The sequence below is a fragment of the Gymnoscopelus microlampas genome (genome assembly GCF_963454915.1).
Source record: "Gymnoscopelus microlampas genome assembly, chromosome: 15".
Lineage (NCBI taxonomy): Eukaryota > Metazoa > Chordata > Actinopteri > Myctophiformes > Myctophidae > Gymnoscopelus > Gymnoscopelus microlampas.
In genome coordinates, this window is record NC_139952.1 from 51,731,106 (window position 1) to 51,747,354 (window position 16,249).

Genomic DNA, 16,249 nt, shown 5'->3' on the forward strand with positions numbered 1-16,249 from the left:
TAATCTTGACACGGGGGGGGGGGGGGCTTTGATCAGTAAGGGGTTCAGTGTTTACTGGATCACTGACACAATGTTGCATTATTCACTTTTTAAATTGAGGCTTAGGCTACTCACTGGTTCCCGCAGTGGTGGCAAAGTAATCAAAGTATCAGTGGCAAAGTAATCAAAGTATCAATACTGCAATGTTTAAATTTACAAGTAAGTCTGGAATTCAAAATGTACTTGAGTAAAAGTATTGGAATCAAAATGTAGTTGCGTACCAAAAGTACCCTTTATGCAGAATGTCCCGTTGTACAAGGTAATATGTATGTCTTAAAATATGTTGAAAATAACCGACCTACTAGCTCTGGTTCATAGTTAGGAGTTCTCCTTACTATACTTAACGCTATTCTTTCTCCTCACACACGGTGCCAAAGGCTGCTCAGCTTCTTCTTTAGTAAAAATAAAGCATACACTTTCTCTATTCACCAAAACAAAGAGGGTTTTATGGAGTTGAAAGCCTACTGTAACTAGTGGGAACACTCTGAACCTCCACCTCGTGTTTAAAATACACTTTTTACACAGAAAAGAAAATGTTTCACCGGAAGGAAAAAAAACGTTTTGGTTGCTCCACTGCGCCCCCTACTGATCTGGTTAATGGAACTTTCTCTATTGACCAGATTTTTCCTTCCGGTGAAATATTTTCATTTCTGTCCATAAAGTGTGTTTTAGACGTGGAGGGGGGGCTCAGAGTGTTTCCACTGAGTACAATAGGCTTTCAGCTCCATAAAACACTCTTTGTTTTAATGAATAGAGAAAGAGTTTTTATTTTATTTACTAAAGACAAGAGGCTGCGCAGCCTGTGGTTCAAACTAAAGCTCTAGAGTCCCATAGCGTTCAGGACAACTCCTTAGATACAGATCTACAAGCTCACACTCCTTCACAACGCTCACAACGCGTCGCGTTGTAGATCTGTATCTGTTTTTTTTGGCCAAGTGACACGTACTGTGGTACGACGGAGTACAACACAGACGTCAAAAACGAAAGGAGCGACGATTCTGTTTCCTGACAGACAGATTTATTATGATTTATTCTAAGGTTCTGTTCTTCTGATAAACACGTTACAGCAGCCAGGAGAGAGGAGAGAAGAGGAGAGAAGAGGAGAGAGGAGGAGAGAAGAGGAGGAGGAGAGAAGAGAAGGAGGAGAGGCTTTTGTTTCTACCAGAGAGGCAGCGGTTCATCATAAATGCATCATGGACGCTTATTATGATCACAATAACCACATAGATATATAGATATATAGATATAGATATATAGATAATGCCATCATGGACATCCTGTGGCAGTACCAGTTCATATGATTATAATAGATTTATAGATTCATAGATAGGTAGATAGACAGACATAGATATATAGATATATGTATAGATATATACATATATAGAGATATAGATATATAGATATATATATATAGATACTATGGACATCCTGTGGCAGTACCAGTTCAGGATCATCCTCCTGGGAGATTCCACGGTGGGGAAATCCTCTTTATTGAAGAGATTCACGGATGGGATCTACAGCGATGCAGCGGATCCCACTGTGGGAGTGGATTTCTACGCCCGATCCTTAGATATAGAACCTGGAGTGAAGATTAAACTACAGCTATGGGACACCGCTGGACAGGAGAGATTCAGGTAATATATAATGTAATATAATGTAATATAATGTAATGTAATAGATTAAACTACAGCTATGGGACACAGCTGGACAGGAGAGATTCAGGTATAAATATCATGTAATGTAATATAATATAATATATTAAACTACAGCTATGGGACACAGCAGGACAGGAGAGATTCAGGTATAAATATCATGTAATGTAATATAATATAATATATTAAACTACAGCTATGGGACACAGCAGGACAGGAGAGATTCAGGTATGAATAAATAAATAAATGAAATATAAATATATATGTAATATAATGTAATGTAATGTAACAACATGATTAGGCTGTAACCATATAGATGTTACCTTGTAATATAAATATAAATGTAATATGTAATATAAGCTGTTCTCCTATAATATCTAAACCAGACTCCAATTATTATGATCCATTGATGAATTAGCATAATGCATCAGTATTATTTTATTATAATTGTCTGTATTATTATAGCTATTATGATACTAGCATCATACACTATTATATAATATTATGCAGTGTTGGGAAGTAACTAAAGTAATATGTAACTTAAAGTAATATTATTACCTTTTCCCAGTAACTAGTAACGTAACTAATTACTTTCACGTTTTGAGTAATAATATTACCTTTACTTTTTTTCAAAAAGTAACTTATTACTTTTTTTCACGAGCCTCGGTGGTACTCTGGGTTTGAGTGTGTTTATTTGATCCTGTGTTGTTTTTGGTCCATTGATATAATGGTAGACTGGTTGGGATCGAGTTGCTATGCAGGCTGCTTGCTGATCCGGTCTAGAGCGGATACGGAAACGTTGCGCACTTGGGCGGGCCGCCCTTAAACCGGAACAAACAGTGTTGCCATGTCTGCTTATTATAAGCGACTTGTTAACCGATGAAGATGCGCCGTAAGCTTGTAGGTCGGCTATTTTCTATATATATTATTAGGCAAAAAATACATTAAATACATTTAAAATACTTGTTTCCATTGAGGTCCTTAGTATTCAATTCATAGTCGTCAAATGGTTTTCATTTAGTCTGTAAGTTATGAATTAATACACTGTAAAAGTCTTAGTGTTAATATAATTCAAATGAGTGTACAATGAGGATTTTACAATGTAGGCTGCAGAAAAGAGAAAAAAACAACTGCTAATGTTGAAAATGCAAAGTCAGACTTTTGGGGAGAAAGGATGCAAATTATTGGGGGCGAGAAAAAAAAAGTAACTAAAGTAATAAGTAACTAGCTACTTTTGGCAGGGAGTAATAAGTAAAGTAACTACATTACTTTTTAAACAAGTAATATGTAATAAGTAACATATTACTATGTTTTAGTAACTATCCCAACACTGATATTATGCTAGTAGTATCATATATACACTATTATATATAATATTATGATGCTACTAGCATCATAAATACACTATTATATAATATTATGCTAGTAGTATCATATATACACTATTATATATAATATTATGATGCTACTAGCATCATAAATATACTATTATATATGATGCTACTAGCAGGCCTACTCCTCTGTGTGTGTGTGTGTGTGTGTGTGTGTGTGTGTGTGTGTGTGTGTGTGTGTGTGTGTGTGTGTGTGTGTGTGTGTGTGTGTGTGTGTGTGTGTGTGTGTGTGAGACACACTCATCAAAGCATTCATTCATTGATTTTATTCCAGATATAATATTATAATATGGCCTCATTTGACTAGACTACAACACATTGATATTTGTTCCATCTTCATATAATATTCATGCTGTTTAGATCCATTCATTTAAAACCTTTTGTCTGCTTTTCTTCTCATTGTTTGTTCTTCTCTGACTTCTGCTTCCCTTTTTCTACAGAAAAAAAGTCATTTCTCTCAAACTGCTAAAAATAACATCTAATACATGTGTGAGGGATTTCCATGGATACGTTCAACCCAGTGTTGCCAAGTCTGATTATTATAAGCGACTTTGGGCTTGTTTTTCTGAAAAGTTGCTTGTAAATATGGGTAGTTTTTTGGGGGGCTTGTTTATAAAGTGTAGATTATTTGCAAGGCTTCCTGATGTTGTTTAAACCAGTGATTGAACAGTTTCATATATATATATATATATATATATATATATATATATATATATATATATATATATATATATATATATATATATATTATAATAAAGGATTGTGTTTATTGATCATCAACAGATCCATCACCACGTCGTATTACCGTAACTCGGTGGGCGGGCTGCTGGTGTTCGACCTGACCAATCGCAAGACCTTTGAGCACGTGAGGGAGTGGCACAGGGAGGTGAGCCAGCACATCCTGCCGCACCGCATGGTCTTCATCCTGATTGGCCACAAGAGCGACCTGGGCGGCGCCGGCGGCGAGCGACGCGTGACCCGCGAGGAGGCGGAGCGTCTGGCCGCCGACCTGGGCGTCCGCTACGTGGAGACGTCGGCCAAATGCAACGTGAACGTGGAGCGGGCGTTCGAGCTGCTGACCCGGGACGTCTACGAGCTGATGAGGAACGGGCAGATCGCCACGCGGGACGGCTGGGACGGCGTGAAGAGCGGCCTCACCGCCAAGGTGCTCTACCCGTCTGAGGAGGACGACCACATGGTGGCCACGGCCACGCCCGAGAAGGGCCTCTGCCACTGCTGACTTGGACCTTTGACCTCCGGTCCCTTTGTGTCCCTCTGTCTGTCTGTCTGTCTGTCTGTCTGTCTGTCTGTCTCACCTCACAGTGTCTCAGTTCTCTGAGGTCATGGTGACTTCACTCCCTCACCTTATTGTAGCCCAATGGTTCTCAAACTCCCCTTAACTCTGACAGACCTGTAAGACCTGTAAGACCTGTAAGGGTCCATTTGGTTCCATTTGTACACTCTCAGAGTTACAGACCTGTAAGGGTCCATTTAGAACCCTCCAAAAGAACCCAGAGAGTCCCTGAAATCCACTTTGAGAACCACTGGTGTATCCTGTTCAAAGTATAAAGTAAGCCTTTAGGCCCGTCGGTCACACATGTGCTTCTACAGCCCAGTAGCTAAGCTAACGTAGCTAAGCTAACGTAGCTAAGCTAACGTAGCTAAGCTAACGCAAGCGGGAGACGTTCAGACGTGTCCATTTCACCATGTTGTCTTCCCGGTTAATGGTGGTAGTTTGTAGTTTTTTTTACTTAACGTCGGAGTGTTGATCTCGCTGACAAAAAAACTACAAGCCAAAAATGGCTGCCGAGTGGGCAGGGTCAACGAACGCACGGAGCTTCTGTCCTATTGCTTCAAAAGCCGCGCTTTTGAGGCAACTTTTCCACGCTTCAAAGCCGCCAACACACCGCAACAGTAAGCTCCACCCCCTGCTAACCCTAACCCTACACAACAGTAAGCTCCACCCCCTGTTAACCCTAACCCTACACAACAGTAAGCTCCACCCCCTGCTAACCCTAACCCTACACAACAGTAAGCTCCACCCCCTGCTAACCCTAACCCTACACAACAGTAAGCTCCACCCCCTGTTAACCCTAACCCTACACAACAGTAAGCTCCACCCCCTGCTAACCCTAACCCTACACAACAGTAAGCTCCACCCCCTGTTAACCCTAACCCTACACAACAGTAAGCTCCACCCCCTGTTAACCCTAACCCTACACAACAGTAAGCTCCACCCCCTGTTAACCCTAACCCTACACAACAGTAAGCTCCTCCTCCTGTGCTCCTAAATATGAAGCACATGTATGACCTTTGACCTGAAGATGTGAGGCGTATCAGAAGACACAGAGTGACGGGGTCAAGGGGTCGAGGGGTCGAGGGGTGTAACTTTGAGCCCTACTGTTGTAGAGGCAGAATGAACTTTTGACAGGCTCAATGTTTGTGATGTCAGTCTTTATGTAAATTATGTTTATGTAAATGATGTAGAAATGTTTCAGATCAAATCTAAAAAGCTTACTGAACAGTCCCTAAATGTTACTGAATCTAAACAATCTCTGTACTCTGTACTCTGTAATCTGTACTCTGTAATCTGTACTCTGTAATCTGTACTGTATGTGCACTCATGCCAAAATGATTCAAACTTTACATCATTTTGTGAATAGCTTAAGTAATGTTTTTGTAAACGAAATATATATTATTTCTAGTTATGTAAGGCCTATTCTGACAGATAGATGATTAAGGTAAAACTAGTCCAGTCTAAATTAAGATTATTAATAATAATTCATAATTAAAACCAGTCCCATCTTGGTATTTGTATTATTGCGCTAACAGAAACAGGAACATCATAATGTAATTTAATAAAACTATTAGCATGTGTAATATTGAAGAAGAAAAGAAGAGACACATCTTGTTCTGACGTCCACTTGCATGAGAGTAAATGCAGCTTCTGTGGGCTTAATACCAGCTTTAATTACATTTTATAACATCAATAATACCGGCTTTAATTACATTTTTATAACATCAATAATACCAGCTTTAATTACATTTTATAACATCAATAATACCGGCTTTAATTACATTTCATCACATAAACTACATGGATGATGCAGGATGTGATATATTTCTGTTCTTATCCATGATATTTCTATTTGACTTACAGCTTTATTTACCCTTTTCTTCTTCTCAATGTAATGCAGTTGTTATGTCAGTTAATCCATTCATTCCTCCACACGTTGTTGTGTTGTCACTGCTGTACCCTACTGAGGAGCCTCCACCGGGAGGATGTACCGCTGTACCCTACTGAGGAGCCTCCACCGGGAGGATGTACCACTGTACCCTACTGAGGAGCCTCCACCGGGAGGATGTACCGCTGTACCCTACTGAGGAGCCTCCACCGGGAGGATGTACCGCTGTACCCTACTGAGGAGCCTCCACCGGGAGGATGTAGAGCCTCCGTTCTACACCTTCCATTAAACACTCCCTGCTGACACTCTCCGCCCCGCCCCCAGCCCATAGGAGATCTATTGAAGGCTCTGCTACAGCGGTGGGTCTCAAAGTGTGGTCCAGGGACCCCCATGGGTCCTTTTAGGGGGTCCCAAATGGACCCTTACATGTGTGTAACTCAGAGTTATGGGGGTCCTTCAAATTAAAAAGGTGTGTAACCACTGTGCTTCACTAAATGGAACAGAGCCTTCATTAGTATCATTGGTAACACCTGTGAAGGAAGTAAGGAAGAGGCCCACTTTCTTTCCAATATGGCTGCTGTGCATGATGGAAAACCAGGAGTACAAGGTCCCCTGGGGATCAGGGTTGCTTAGGAACTGCATTCACCTTGTTCACATCACTCACCAGCATCTCAGCAGAACATTAATAATAATAATAATAATAATAATAATAATAATAATAATAATTATTATTATCTCAGCCCCTGCATGGCTGGTCACTATAATTATAATTATGCATCATACAATAACTGTTCCACTATAGCAGCTCATCAGCAGACATGTTGTCATGGTAACCATGTAGAATCACATTCACCTTGATGTCCTGAAAGGAATGTATAAAACATTTGACCTTGTATCGTTTTAAACATGTTTTATATTACTTTATCTAGAAAGACTCTTTAGACGGCTCTATATGTGTATTAAAAACATTTGACCACCTTTACGTTTTAAACATGTTTTATATTACTTTATCTAGAAAGACTCTTTAGACGGCTCTATATGTGTATTAAAAACATTTGACCACCTTTACGTTTTAAACATGTTTTATTACTTTATCTAGAAAGACTCTTTAGACGGCTCTATATGTGTATTAAAAACATTTGACCACCTGTACGTTTTAAACATGTTTTATTACTTTATCTAGAAAGACTCTTTAGACGGCTCTATATGTGTATTAAAAACATTTGACCACCTGTACGTTTTAAACATGTTTTATTACTTTATCTAGAAAGACTCTTTAGACGGCTCTATATGTGTATTAAAAACATTTGACCACCTGTACGTTTTAAACATGTTTTATTACTTTATCTAGAAAGACTCTTTAGACGGCTCTATATGTGTATTAAAAACATTTGACCACCTGTACGTTTTAAACATGTTTTATTACTTTATCTAGAAAGACCCTTTAGACGGCTCTATGTGTATTAAAAACATTTGACCACCTGTACGTTTTAAACATGTTTTATTACTTTATCTAGAAAGACTCTTTAGACGGCTCTATATGTGTATTAAAAACATTTGACCACCTTTACGTTTTAAACATGTTTTATTACTTTATCTAGAAAGACGCTTTAGACGGCTCTATATGTGTATTAAAAACATTTGACCACCTGTACGTTTTAAACATGTTTTATTACTTTATCTAGAAAGACTCACAGTGTATTTAAACGGCTCTATATGTTTATTAAAACACAAAACACTTTGCATATCGATAAACCTTCTGATTTCTTATCAGGGCAACTTTACCATCGCTTCATATTTATTTATAAGCCAGCACTATTTACCCTGTTTAGGGTTATATTACTGTTTAGGGTTATATTACTGTTTAGGGTTATATTATATTACTGTTTATGGTTATATTATATTACTGTTTAGGGTTATATTACTGTTTATGGTTATATTATATTACTGTTAAGGGTTATATTACTGTTTAGGGTTATATTATATTACTGTTTAGGGTTATATTACTGTTTATGGTTATATTATATTACTGTTTAGGGTTATATTACTGTTTATGGTTATATTATATTACTGTTTAGGGTTATATTACTGTTTAGGGTTATATTATATTGCTGTTTATGGTTATATTATATTACTGTTTAGGGTTATATTATATTACTGTTTAGGGTTATATTATATTACTGTTTAGGGTTATATTACTGTTTAGGGTTATATCATATTACTGTTTAGGGTTATATTACTGTTTAGGGTTATATCATATTACTGTTTAGGGTTATATTACTGTTTAGGGTTATATTAAATTACTGTTTAGGGTTATATTACTGTTTAGGGTTATATTATATTGTGTATATTGTGTGTACATGTGTACTGTGGAAGTGTAAGGGAGGGTCTACAGATCTGCCTTTCTAACAGGGTTGATGTTAAAGTGCTTTAACAGCTGCATGCCTCCCCTTCCTGAACACTTTACTGAACGCTGTTTCAAGACAAAGATTAGAGCAGAGGTTCTCAAAGTGGGGTCCGGGGACCCCCATCCGTGTAAAAAAGGACCCTTATGGGTCCATTTGGTTCCATTTGTATATACTTATATATACTTATATATAGAATTTACTTTTTACAGTATACGTGTTTACAGGGGATCTAAACATGAATTACTTTTCACCATTACTGCATCATAATGAACAAACTATACTTTAAAAAAATGTCAAAAAATTGGCCAAATTGTGAAATATTACCTGAGAAAGAGGCAACAATTGTGAAAATAGCTGATCTACATGCTTGTAGATCTACATGCTTGTAGATCAGCTATTTTCACAATGTTTATCTGAGGAACCGAGTCAAACTAAATGTAATATAATGCCTCAACTCCTACAATTACAAGTGCTTGTCAGTGTGGGGGGTCCCCAGTTCAAATATGATCATTTTGGGGGGTCCCAAACACTATAGTAATGATTACTATCACAATATAGAGCTATTTAACACTGTTACTGAATAACCTCGCATCACCAGTCTTTCCACCTCGGAGGAAAGACTGGTGATAGTTACTGAACAAACACTCTATAGTAATGATTACAAATAACTTAACAATAAAGCAAAAAGAGAAAAGAGAAAAGCAAAAGCATAAAACAATATTAAAATACATATATATTGTTTTGTAAATACATATACATGTATATATATATATATATATATATATATATATATATATATATATATATATATATATATATATATATATATATATATATATATCCTATAAAGGTCTTTGAGAACCAAGAAAAAGTCTAACCATTATTATTATTATTATCATTATTATTATTATTATGATTATTGTTGTTGTTGTTGTTATTATAAAAGTATTTATTTGTGAACATAGAGCATTTTACATCTTTTACAGTTTTGTGGTACGACGGTGTCGCGCGCCTTTAAAAGAACAGATCTACAAGTCATCAACGCGTCGTTCCGCGACGCGTTGATAGCTTGTAGATCTGTTCTTTTCTCTTAAAGGGGAAGCGACTCCATCAAAACAAACCGAGGCAGGAAGTGTCTGAACCGTGGCTCAGTGCGCATGCTCCGCCAGCATTAGGAAGATGTTTGATGTGTTTGTCTAAACGGTAAGAGACGATTTATCCTTTATTATTATTATTAATGTTATCCACGTTAGCTCCTGGTTATCACTGTGTGTGTGCGTGCGTGCGTGAGGGGCGTATGATAATAATGGCGGTTTGACGTTAAGGCTGGTTTACGTGCCTCCGCACGGCAGCACGCGCACCGCGCCGCCTCGCGCACAGCGAGAGAGAGAGACGTCATTTTGAAGGGAATTAAAACAACTGTTACTGAAGCGACGCACGAGACGACTGGCACGTGACGTGACCGTAAAACACCGTCCGTCACGCACGTAAATACAAAAGGAAAGAAAGACGGTGAGGTGGTGGAGTTGTAGTTCTACTGGTTGTTTGTTTGTAGTCCATAGAAGACTGTATTTTAACACCACTATGAACACCATGCCCTGGGTGTTGTAGTTCTTACTGGTTGTTTGTTTGTAGTCCATAGAACATTGGTTCTCAAAGTGGGGTCCGGGGACCCCCAGGGGTACTTGAGGCGGTTCCAGGGGGTCCCAGCTAAATGATGGACAGGAACCAAATGGACCCTTATGGGTGTGTAACTCTGAGAGTGTACAAATGGAACCAAATGGACCCTAACGGGTCCATTTGGTTCCATTTGTACACTCTCAGAGTTAAATTAACATTGATTATACAATATGAATTGGGGTCCCAGAGGTATAAATGCCATTAAATGGGGGTCCGTAGCCCTAATGCATGTTAAACTGGGGGTCCTTGACATTAAAATTGTTGAGAATCACTGCTAGAGAGCCGTAAAAAACCTTCTCTTATTGGGGTCTCTGGCTTATCTTTTCAAATGGGGGTCCGTGGGGTAATAAGTGTCAATTTGGGGGTCCTTGACATGAAAAAGTTTGAGAACCACTGCCATAGAAGACTGTATTTTAACACCACTATGAACACCATGCCCTGGGTGTTGTAGTTCTACTGGTTGTTTGTTTGTAGTCCATAGAAGACTGTATTTTAACACCATGCCCTGGGTGTTGTAGTTCTACTGGTTGTTTGTTTGTAGTCCATAGAAGACTGTATTTTAACACCACTATGAACACCATGCCCTGGGTGTTGTAGTTCTTACTGGTTGTTTGTTTGTAGTCCATAGAAGACTGTATTTTAACTACTACCGTTACCGTAGAGCTATGGTTCTCCCAACATTTTCACACCATGGACCCCATATCAGTACAGAGTAGATCTCATAGACCTACTGTACATATAAACACTCTCTGTACAGAGTACATTACATTACAGTCATTTAGCAGACGCTTTTATCCAAAGCGACTTACAATAAGTGCATTCAACATAGGTAGGGAACGAAACTACTAATCACCAGAAGTCCATTTGCATTTCCTGCATTTCCTGCAAAAACAAGCAACCAAGAGTATACCTAGCGCTAAGGTAAAAGTGCTATATATCAGCTACCTACTGTCTTAAACACATGAGACAGAATAGCAAAATCAAATGAGCACGAGCTAATACAAAAAGTTTATCGACTAAACAAGATCCAATAAAACGATACAACAATAAAACAAGCGTTCGTACAACTAGTTAACAACAAGTAGGCCAGACAAAGAGGAAGGGTAGTGTTTCCTGAAGAGGTGGGTTTTCAGCCTGCGGCGAAAGATGGGCAGTGACTCTGCTGTCCTGACATCAGTGTCTCTGCTGTCCTGACATCAGTGTCTCTGCTGTCCTGACATCAGTGACTCTGCTGTCCTGACTTCAGTGTCTCTACTGTCCTGACATCAGTGTCTCTGCTGTCCTGACATCAGTGACTCTGCTGTCCTGACATCAGTGTCTCTGCTGTCCTGACATCAGTGACTCTGCTGTCCTGACTTCAGTGTCTCTACTGTCCTGACATCAGTGACTCTGCTGTCCTGACTTCAGTGTCTCTGCTGTCCTGACATCAGTGACTCTGCTGTCCTGACTTCAGTGTCTCTACTGTCCTGACATCAGTGTCTCTGCTGTCCTGACATCAGTGACTCTGCTGTCCTGACATCAGTGTCTCTGCTGTCCTGACATCAGTGACTCTGCTGTCCTGACTTCAGTGTCTCTACTGTCCTGACATCAGTGACTCTGCTGTCCTGACTTCAGTGACTCTGCTGTCCTGACTTCAGTGTCTCTGCTGTCCTGACATCAGTGACTCTGCTGTCCTGACTTCAGTGTCTCTACTGTCCTGACATCAGTGACTCTGCTGTCCTGACTTCAGTGACTCTGCTGTCCTGACTTCAGTGTCTCTGCTGTCCTGACATCAGTGACTCTGCTGTCCTGACATCAGTGTCTCTGCTGTCCTGACATCAGTGACTCTGCTGTCCTGACTTCAGTGTCTCTGCTGTCCTGACATCAGTGACTCTGCTGTCCTGACATCAGTGACTCTGCTGTCCTGACATCAGTGACTCTGCTGTCCTGGCTTCAGTGTCTCTGCTGTCCTGACATCAGTGACTCTGCTGTCCTGACATCAGTGGGAAGTTCATTCCACCACTGTGGGGCCAGAACAGAAAAAAGTCGTGACCGTGTCGATCGACCAGAAGGACCCTTGAGTGACGAGGCAATCAGTCGCCCCGAGGTGGCAGACCGAAGTGGTCGGGCAGGGGTGTAGGCATCAACCATAGCCCGGAGGTAAGAAGGAGCTGTTCCTTCCACTGCCCTATAGGCTAGCACCAGGGTTTTAAACTGGATCCGAGCCGCTACGGGGAGCCAGTGTAGAGAACGGAGAAGGATAGTTGTGTGGGAGAACTTGGGGCAGAGTAGATCTCATAGACCTACTGTACATATAAACACTCTGTACATAGTAGATCTCATAGACCTACTGTACATATAAACTATCTGTACATAGTAGATCTCATAGACCTACTGTACATATAAACACTATCTGTACATAGTAGATCTCATAGACCTACTGTACATATAAACTATCTGTACAGAGTAGATCTCATAGACCTACTGTACATATAACACTATCTGTACATAGTAGATCTCATAGACCTACTGTACATATAAACACTATCTGTACAGAGTAGATCTCATAGACCTACTGTACATATAAACACTATCTGTACATAGTAGATCTCATAGACCTACTGTACATATAAACACTATCTGTACATAGTAGATCTATAGACCTACTGTACATATAAACACTATCTGTACATAGTAGATCTCATAGACCTACTGTACATATAACACTATCTGTACAGAGTAGATCTCATAGACCTACTGTACATATAAACACTATCTGTACAGAGTAGATCTCATAGACCTACTGTACATTGTTGACCTGACATCCTATAGTGTGTATAGTTTCAATGTAGGCTGATGATAGGTTCTTGGTTTACGTATGTATTAGTTATTATTGTCTCCGCCAGGCCGAAAGGCATGGCGAGAGAGTATGTTTTACCCCTGTCTGTCCGTCCGTCCGTCCGTCCGTCCGTGTGTCCGCCCGTGTGTCCGCCCGTGTGTCCGTCCGTGTGTCCGCCCGTGTGTCCGTGTGTCCGTGTGTCCGTCCGTGTGTCCGCCCGTGTGTCCGTGTGTCCGTGTGTCCGTGTGTCCGTCCGTGTGTCCGCCCGTGTGTCCGTGTGTCCGTGTGTCCGTCCGTGTGTCCGTGTGTCCGTGTGTCCGTCCGTGTGTCCGCCCGTGTGTCCGTCCGTGTGTCCGTCCGTGTGTCCGTGTGTCCGTCCGTGTGTCCGTGTGTCCGTCCGTGTGTCCGTGTGTCCGTCCGTGTGTCCGTCCGTGTGTCCGTGTGTCCGTCCGTGTGTCCGTGTGTCCGTGTGTCCGTGTGTCCGTCCGTGTGTCCGTCCGTGTGTCCGTGTGTCCGTGTGTCCGTCCGTCCGTGTGTCCGTCCGTGTGTCCGTGTGTCCGCCCGTGTGTCCGTCCGTGTGTCCGCCCGTGTGTCCGCCCGTGTGTCCGTGTGTCCGTGTGTCCGTGTGTCCGTCCGTGTGTCCGCCCGTGTGTCCGTCCGTGTGTCCGTGTGTCCGCCCGTGTGTCCGTGTGTCCGTGTGTCCGCCCGTGTGTCCGTGTGTCCGTGTGTCCGTGTGTCCGTGTGTCCGCCCGTGTGTCCGTGTGTCCGTGTGTCCGTCCGTGTGTCCGTGTGTCCGTGTGTCCGTCCGTGTGTCCGCCCGTGTGTCCGTCCGTGTGTCCGTCCGTGTGTCCGTGTGTCCGTCCGTGTGTCCGTGTGTCCGTCCGTGTGTCCGTGTGTCCGTCCGTGTGTCCGTGTGTCCGTCCGTGTGTCCGTGTGTCCGTGTGTCCGTGTGTCCGTCCGTGTGTCCGTCCGTGTGTCCGTGTGTCCGTCCGTGTGTCCGTGTGTCCGTCCGTGTGTCCGTGTGTCCGCCCGTGTGTCCGTCCGTGTGTCCGCCCGTGTGTCCGCCCGTGTGTCCGTGTGTCCGTGTGTCCGTGTGTCCGTCCGTGTGTCCGCCCGTGTGTCCGTCCGTGTGTCCGTGTGTCCGTCCGTGTGTCCGCCCGTGTGTCCGCCCGTGTGTCCGTGTGTCCGTGTGTCCGTGTGTCCGTCCGTGTGTCCGCCCGTGTGTCCGTCCGTGTGTCCGTGTGTCCGTCCGTGTGTCCGCCCGTGTGTCCGCCCGTGTGTCCGTCCGTGTGTCCGCCCGTGTGTCCGTGTGTCCGTCCGTGTGTCCGCCCGTGTGTCCGTCTGTGTGTCCGTCCGTGTGTCCGTGTGTCCGTCCGTGTGTCCGTGTGTCCGTCCGTGTGTCCGCCCGTGTGTCCGTCCGTGTGTCCGTCCGTGTGTCCGCCCGTGTGTCCGTCCGTGTGTCCGCCCGTGTGTCCGTCCGTGTGTCCGTCCGTCCGTCCGTCCGTCCGTGTGTCCGTCCGGGGACATAGATTGGTGAAGCAATAGGAAGCGGCGTTGGAATCCAGCGCCTGGGTTTGGATCCGCCCTTCAAGACCATCGATCGGGCTCGTTCTCTCAGTCTACCAATTCAGAACCTCTGGCCCAAATGTTGCAGATTGGCCTGCTATAGCGCCACCAGGAGGCCGATATGTGCAAAATACATTTATTGATACTACTCCTACAGATTTTGTCCAAACATCACACAAATCGGTACACAGTGGCCCTCATTTATCAACGCGGTGCAGCCCGAATAATGAGCGTACGGCGAGATCACCGCACCTTTCGGCATTTATCAATATATCCTGACGTGGGCTTCATCCTACTTTACGCTGAGATCTCACGTCTGGTCGAGACCAGTTGTTGACGTTGGCTGCGCCCGTTTATTCCATTCTAGACCTGCGGAGCAGCATTGTCTGACTGTCTGACAGGCATCTGGACACATCCACTCCAAAATGTATATCTACACTAATAAATAATCCCTGTGAAAATATAACATTTTATAAAGTAATTTAAACAAACTGCTTTAACAGTCATTCGGTTGCATTGGCTATTTTAAAATAGCAGATCTGCAAGCTCACAACGCGACACGTTGTGAGCTTGTAGATCTGCTATTTTCAAAATATACAGCGTTTCATGCGAGCGCATTTTCGGGACTCCCGACGATCATTTCATGGACTACAAACTTACAGTAGCTTGTCCTATGTTATGGCGTTATGTCATAGAGAGTTATGAAGACTACAACCTGGCTGGGTTAAGGTTATAAACCCGACGCTCCAATCTCTTATTAACGTGGCGGCACGGAATCACTGCAGCCTGGCCGAGGCAGGCGAGTCTGACTGCTTTATAACTTGTAACTTGAACGCGCACTGCTCGGTATGGGGTAAATAAATTAATATACAAACGTATTCCATTCATGGCGATGTGATTGTTATCATAATATGTCATTCATATAGGCTACAAGCCTAAGTGACAAAGATACCGCTGCGGATTACATGAAAAACACAGGCGGGCGCGTGTGTGTGAGTGTGTGAGAGAGAGAGAGAGGGGCGTGTGCGTGTGTGGCGAGGCGATCGGGGGAAGCTATTTCTTATTGGCTTTTCATGTCTTTGGTCGTATTCTGGTTCGTCTTCATGTCGTAAAATCGGGGCGTTTTGAGAATATTTAAGGGCGTGTTATTTAAATGACGCTCGTTTTCAGACGTGAGATTTATCAAAGCCCCGACCTGATGTACGCTCGGATCAGCTGTTTAGGATCATTTGATAAATGTGACTTCGACGTTGGTGCACGGCCGAATATATGGAAAAATATAATGAGGGCCAGTATCTCTACAGTCATCTGATCAACACGGATTTATCCGATTTCCCATATTCCATCCTGATTGCCTAAAATTGGCTTCCAAAGTTTGGAGGATTGGTCCGTTTTGAACAAATCATGAACGCAGCATGCGATTTCCGTGAAATTTCACACGCACATTTCTATTAGGCCGAGGAAGAAATGCCACCCTTTTCACATTGGCCTGTTATAGCGCCACCAACAG

At 42.4% G+C, this 16,249-nt stretch overlaps 2 protein-coding genes across 4 annotated transcripts in view; both read left to right on the plus strand.

The window, feature by feature from the left end:
- Positions 1–1,188: 1,188 nt before the first annotated feature.
- rab42a (RAB42, member RAS oncogene family a) lies at positions 1,189–4,462 on the plus strand. The gene is made up of 2 exons (XM_084080762.1): positions 1,189–1,673; positions 3,866–4,462. The coding sequence occupies exons 1-2, from the start codon at positions 1,459–1,461 to the stop codon at positions 4,320–4,322; spliced, it is 672 nt and encodes a 223-aa protein (XP_083936888.1). The 5' UTR covers positions 1,189–1,458; the 3' UTR covers positions 4,323–4,462.
- A 5,347-nt stretch (positions 4,463–9,809) lies between these two features.
- The window catches only part of gmeb1 (glucocorticoid modulatory element binding protein 1), a 26,240-nt gene continuing 19,800 nt past the window's right edge, over positions 9,810–16,249 (plus strand). For 2 of the 3 annotated variants that reach the window (XM_084080713.1, XM_084080715.1), the window contains exon 1: positions 9,810–9,878. The gene's annotated coding sequence lies outside the window, so the exon portion shown is untranslated. The remainder of the gene's footprint in view (positions 9,879–16,249) is intronic. The other variant, XM_084080714.1, reaches the window with a different exon arrangement.

Coding starts and splice junctions, on each gene's coding strand:
- rab42a (XM_084080762.1), top strand. CDS start 1,459: ATGGACATCCTGTGGCAGTACCAGTTCAGGATCATCCTCCTGGGAGAT. Junction 1,674..3,865: donor GCTGGACAGGAGAGATTCAG/GTAATATATAAT, acceptor GATCATCAACAG/ATCCATCACCACGTCGTATT.